This window comes from Syzygium oleosum, unplaced genomic scaffold, assembly GCF_021117445.2.
Source record: "Syzygium oleosum isolate NSW1041296 unplaced genomic scaffold, Sole_v2.1 Sole_v2.01, whole genome shotgun sequence".
NCBI classification, from domain to species: Eukaryota; Viridiplantae; Streptophyta; class Magnoliopsida; order Myrtales; family Myrtaceae; genus Syzygium; species Syzygium oleosum.
In genome coordinates, this window is record NW_026607485.1 from 23,007,992 (window position 1) to 23,014,060 (window position 6,069).

The 6,069-nt window shown below is 44.4% G+C and overlaps 1 protein-coding gene across 2 annotated transcripts; it reads left to right on the top strand.

The window, feature by feature from the left end:
• Positions 1 to 237: 237 nt before the first annotated feature.
• Positions 238 to 4,788, top strand: LOC115676028 (homeobox-leucine zipper protein HDG11-like). Of its 2 annotated transcripts, none has more exons than XM_056302677.1 (10): positions 238 to 945; positions 1,283 to 1,400; positions 1,522 to 1,710; positions 1,850 to 2,317; positions 2,405 to 2,512; positions 2,603 to 2,812; positions 2,923 to 3,103; positions 3,192 to 3,466; positions 3,584 to 3,673; positions 3,888 to 4,057. In XM_056302677.1, the coding sequence occupies exons 1-10, from the start codon at positions 839 to 841 to the stop codon at positions 3,915 to 3,917; spliced, it is 1,776 nt and encodes a 591-aa protein (XP_056158652.1). In that variant the 5' UTR covers positions 238 to 838; the 3' UTR covers positions 3,918 to 4,057. The 2 variants fall into 2 exon arrangements, with proteins under 2 accessions (XP_056158652.1, XP_030454736.1); XM_030598876.2 differs by having other exon boundaries at positions 239 to 945; positions 3,803 to 4,788.
• Positions 4,789 to 6,069: the final 1,281 nt, after the last annotated feature.

Sequence of the window (6,069 nt, forward strand, 5' to 3'; positions counted from 1 at the left end):
CCCCGGCACAACCACGCCTTGATCTCCAAATGAAGCGCAAAGCCTCGTCTTGTACACGTTTTTTTGTGTTATTATTATTGTCATCTGTTGCTGCTGTCGTACGTCTCTAAGATCTCATAAATCACGCCCCTACCACAGTGTCGAGCACGAACAGTGAAATTGGAGACACCCGTGTGCAAGAACTTGATCCCACCTTGATCCCACCTCTCTAGCAAAAAAAAAAGAACTTGATCCCACCTCTCTCTCTCTCTCTCCTCTCTCTGCTTGCTTCGTCTTCTCTGGGGTCGAAAGGGAGAGAGAGAGACGAGGAGAAAAGGAAAGAACTTTGGCTTTAAAACCCATCGTCAGTTACGTGGGCGGGCGGAGCCTGTTCGAGTTTGTGCGCGAGAGAGAGCGAGAGTGTTGTGTCTTGGTGCTGTTTTTTCCCTTCATAATTGCGCATTATTCCCTTTGGAGGAAAAACAAAATCAGAGAAAATTTTGGCTAAATTTGGGCCTTAACTCGCTCCTCCCCCGGAACAAGAATCATGGCCGAATCTTCGATTCTGGGTACGTTTATATTCACCAGGCGGTGAGAGATGATCACTCTCGAAAAAAAAATTTGTACTCGGGGGCTCTCTATGTAGGACTCGCTCTTGCTGGCATGCGTGTTGGGTGGCGTCCAAGATTGTGTATTTGTCGCCAGTAAGGTTGTTCTTCTGCTTCGTCCTCGTAACTCTCTGCTTCGTGCGTGACGATGTTCGCGAGGACTGTCGGCGACCGTGGCGCTTCACGTGACGACGGTTTCTGCACGTGCTTGCGGTGTTGAGGGCGAAGAGAGGCGAGGGAAGAGAGAAGGAATGGATTTCGGCGGCGGTTCCGGCGGGGACCACGACGGTTCCGACCCCCAGAGGAGGAAGAAGCGGTACCACCGCCATACTGCTCACCAGATTCAGAGGCTTGAAGCGTAAGTTTTCTTTATGGTCCTTTTACATTTTTTTTGTTTGCACGAAAACACACTACCCTTTTTTTTCCCATGTTTCTTGCTTCTCATTCAAAAAGTTGAATGCTTTATGTCTGCTTGTGTGGATTTTTTTGTTGCCCCTTTTGTTTTTCTAGTTGTGGGCCTAAGAGAATTTTGCTGTTAGTACACGTTTAAGTTACACTTCAGCTTCTGCTTGTTGCTCTGCAGATGCTGGTCTTTGTGTTTTGCTACCTCTTTTTTTTTTTTTGCTTTTGAATGATACTGAGGTTCTGAGATTTTCGATGCTTCTTTTTGTTACTGTCGCGGCGAAAAAATCAAGTATGTTCAAGGAATGTCCTCATCCAGATGAGAAGCAGCGGATGGAGTTGAGCCGAGAATTGGGATTGGCTCCGAGACAGATTAAATTTTGGTTCCAAAATAGGAGAACCCAGATGAAGGTTTCTTCACTTAATTCATTTATTTTACCTTTCGTTGGTTGGGATTGTTTTGAAGATGATAAGAAGTTGTTTTGATTTGCCTTTACTGCAACCTTAAACCCTTCTGTTTTATCCAAATCAGGCCCAGCATGAAAGGGCTGATAATTGTGCATTGAGGGCAGAAAACGATAGGATTCGATGCGAAAACATCGTGATAAGAGAGACCTTGAGGAACGTCATTTGCCCAAGTTGTGGCACCGCGCCTTCAGGCGAAGATTCTTACTTCGATGAACAAAAACTGCGGATGGAGAATGCACACTTGAAAGAAGAGGTGAATTGAACTTGCCCAAAAATGAATCTCTTAAATACTTATTTCCACAATATTCCTGCGGTTTTGTATTTTGACTTCATGCATTTGGGCTCTCATTTGTTTAATTTTCCATTTTTTATCCATGTTGTAATCTTTCTAGCTCGATCGAGTTTCTAGCATTGCGGCCAAGTACATCGGGAGGCCAATTTCGCAACTCCCACCTGTTCAACCAATTCATATTGCTTCTCTGGATTTGACGATGAGTAGTCTCAGTGCCCATGGACTGGCAGGCCCTTCTCTTGACCTTGATCTACTTCCTGGCAGTTCATCTTCTGTGCCACATTTGCCTGCTCAAGCAGTTGTTTTCTCGGACATGGATAAGTCTTTAATGGCAGATGTAGCAGCTAATGCTTTGGATGAATTTCTTAGGCTTGCTCAGACAGATGAGCCTTTATGGATGAAGTCAGCTACCGATGGGAGGGACACTCTCAATCTCGAAAGTTACGAGAGAATGTTTCCTAGGGCCAGTAGTCACCTCAAAAATCCAGATATCCGCGCTGAGGCGTCGAGAGAATCACGTGTTGTAATAATGAATGGTTTGGCATTGATAGACATGTTTATGGACTCGGTAAGTTCATCCGGTATCTCTTGTATTGTCGTACGCTGAACTGAGGCGGCTTCTTTTCCTTGACTAGTCGGTCGAACAACCTTGCAGAACAAATGGGCGGAGCTCTTTCCCGCAATTGTTTCAGCTGCAAAAACAATCGAAGTGATATCACCAGGGCTGTTAACTAGTCGAAAGAACCATGGTTCTTTGCAACTGGTAACACATTTTGCAAGTCCTCTTTCGCTTATGATTTCTTATTTTGCGACATGCTTCAAATTAAATTCTCATCCACGGGAGAAAATGCAGATGTATGGAGAATTGCAAGTTCTTTCGCCGCTTTTACCAACTCGAGAGTTCTACTTCCTCCGATACTGCCAACAGATCGAGCAAGGCTTGTGGGCGATAGTGGATGTTTCCTTCGACCTTTCAAGATATGACCAATTTGCTTCTCAAAGTAGATCTCAGAGACTCCCTTCCGGCTGCTTGATACAAGACCTTCCTAACGGGTATTCCAAGGTCGTTATTGAATTCCCACGTAATAAACCTTCCTTCCTTTGCCCCCTCAATCCCCGAGAAAGTTTCATGTAATGGTGGGTGTGGCCCTACTTGAATTGATGCTCATGTAGGTCACTTGGGTGGAACATGTGGAAATAGAAGACAAAGCCCCGATTCATCGGCTCTATAGAGACCTCATTTACAGCGGCTTAGCATTTGGAGCTGAACGATGGATCGCCACTTTGGAGAGAATGTGCGAGAGGATCGCCTGTCTAATGGTGACAGGTAGCTCGACTCATGACGTCGGAGGAGGTAAACCTCACAATTCCTCTCAGAATTCCCCTAGCTAGTCGTTAATTGTTTTACTCCTTAATGGATCTACTTAATGCATTTTCTTCAGTAATACCGTCGCCCGATGGAAAGAGAAGCATGATGAAACTAGCGCAGAGGATGGTGAACAATTTCTGCGGCAGCATTAGCACGTCCTCTAGCAGGCAGCAGCACTGGACGACACTCTCCGGCTCGAGCGAGGTCGGGGTCCGCGTGGCTCTTCATAAGAGCACAGATCCAGGCCAACCCAACGGTGTTGTTCTTAGTGCAGCCACTACCATTTGGCTCCCGATTTCCCCACAAAACGTCTTTAATTTCTTCAAAGACGAAAGAACTCGAGCTCAGGTACCGACAATTTTCTGGCTGTATTCAATGGTTACTGTTCCATCGATCAATGTTGTCAGCATCAACCAATTCTAGTAATTTATCGATTTATTCTTTGTTTAAATTATTTCATTTCAGTGGGATGTTCTCTCCAATGGCAATGCAGTTCAGGAAGTTGCACACATAGCAAATGGGTCACATCCTGGAAATTGCATATCTGTTTTAAGGGTACAGTTCTTCAGGATTATTTAGTTTCTTAGTTCTCTAATATTACATCTCGTTAGGTCCCTTCTTTCACATTATCATTAGTTGGAATTCGAGCTGTGAACTGGGCATTTTGTTTAAATGTTACTGTAGGCCTATAACACGAGTCAAAACAACATGCTGATACTCCAAGAAAGCTGCATTGACTCATCGGGGTCTCTCGTTGTGTACTGCCCAGTCGACCTGCCAGCAATCAACCTCGCGATAAGCGGGGAGGACCCCTCCTACATCCCCCTGCTCCCGTCGGGGTTCACGATCTCCCCCGATGGCGGGCCTGACCCTGGGGACGGGGCGTCGTCCAGCTCTGCCGTGGTGGCCAGGCAGGGGTCGACCGGCCGCTCAGGGGGGTCGCTGATGACTGTGGCGTTCCAGATACTGGTGAGCAGCCTGCCGTCGGCGAAGCTGAACCTTGAGTCGGTGACCACTGTGAACAATCTTATCTCCACCACTGTGCACCAAATAAAGGCTGCCCTCAACTGTCCTGGCTCTTGATGATATGGATCATCACTCTCATCACCACCCTGCTCTGCCACAACACAACAATAACAACTGTTTCATCTCGCTCTCGCTCTCTCTCTCTCTCTCTCTCTCTCTCTCTCTCTCTCTCTCTCTGTGCCATAACTTTAAATATTGAGATCAGAAGAATTCAAGGTGGAGTGAGTTCGATTTTGGGACGCTGGTGGGAATTGAATGCAAAGGAAAAGGTGGAGGGAGTGTTTGGTTAGTTGGGAGACTTTGAATGCATTCTCAACACCAATTTACTGCTACTGCTGAAACTCATTTGTTCGAATTAACGCCAACTCGAGAGGGTTTTTTTCTCTTTTTTGTGGGTTTTTTGGAGTTTTGACGAAATTTACACTGGAGTGTCATTGGTTGTTTCAAGAGAAGTCAAGAACGCACCATATATATGCGTGAGAGTTTTTCTTTTTGGGACCCCTTCGCTTCTGTACTTCTTGGGCCCCCTGTTTCCCGTCTCTTTTCACTTTCTTGTGCAGCAACACATCAAGAGGGGTTGTATGGTTCGGGCATTGACTTCTTCATGGGACTTTTATTATATGATGAATGTTATTTGAGCTCCATTAACACCCCTCTCTCTCTCTCTCTCTCTCTCTCTCTCTCTCTCTCTCTCTCTCATATTCATAGTGAATAGCGGGGTTTGAGTTTGCTTGGTGGGTAGGAGATGAATTTATCCAGTAAAAACGTGGGTGGAAGGAAGAGAGAAGTTTTTTGGCATGGCTGCCAGATGGGGACACAGTTTCTTGGAGAACATGTTATGGGTTTCCCTGCTGAAGTTATGTGACGGCCCTTGAAATTGATTGTCCTTACCTGAAATTGCCATCAAAACTAGGCCCCAACGTACCCATTTCATCATCATCACACCCATGAAAGCCGCCTTCTCTGTCTTATCTTTAATTTTGCTTAATGAGCTATTATAAGACTAAAACGGTAAGGATTTCCATCGATCCAAGGCATGCCATTCTCTTAATTGTGATATAGCTTTTGATATACTACATTGAGGTAATTTTGCTTTACTATAGAAAGCACACTGCAAATGATCGTTGGATCATTAGGTACGTGGTAGAGGGACACGACTTGATCAATACTTACAAAAGGGTTCTATTATTCTTGCGTGCAACATGTCACGATTACAATAGGAAGATGAGCTTTTCCAAGTGCATATGGGAGTTTATTCCAAACTTTTGTGCCAAACATATTTTTATGAAGAAAGCCATTCCTTTGATAATTTTATGCCAATAATAATGTGGAAATCGTTATGAATTGTATTTCATTTGCATGAGCATTGTAATCGATGAAGTAAGGTATACCATGTAAAGTATATTATTAGGGGTTAAATATACTCGAAACCAGGAGCAAAATTTACTTCTTCTTTTTTCACTTTTACTAGTGTCATGTGGGTGCCATAAGTCCTTGCCTAGGGCCCAAAGGAGAACGGGAAAGTCTAGATCTGAAATCTTGTGAGCTTGCTACTTTAGGTTCAAGATGATCAATGCATCATAACATGACTGTTTGACATATTCATCCGTCCATGACAAGTGACCCAAAGGAGGCTTGTTGAAACTAGCAACAGCCATCCTCCATATGCCATTGTTGGAACATATTGAGAGAGAGAGAGATTCTTCTTCATGGTTTCTGCACATCCTTTTCACTGTGCTGTATAACTGTACATGGCACGTCTACACATAACTCTTTGCTTGCTAGACTATTATTATAGCAAACCCTAGAAAAGTCAAAAGCATAAACTTGACATGTATATGTAAAAGTGATCACATGAGGTAATCAATGTCATATTAGGAAGTTGTCCTAGTGGTCATGGATGGTTAACGCTATTTTCGCGCTCT

Excerpts from the sequence above, each read along its gene's own strand:
- LOC115676028 (XM_030598876.2), top strand. The coding sequence starts at position 839 with ATGGATTTCGGCGGCGGTTCCGGCGGGGACCACGACGGTTCCGACCCC. Across the intron at positions 946-1,282 it reads CAGATTCAGAGGCTTGAAGC|TATGTTCAAGGAATGTCCTC; the intron begins GTAAGTTTTCTT and ends GAAAAAATCAAG. Across the intron at positions 1,711-1,849 it reads ATGCACACTTGAAAGAAGAG|CTCGATCGAGTTTCTAGCAT; the intron begins GTGAATTGAACT and ends TAATCTTTCTAG.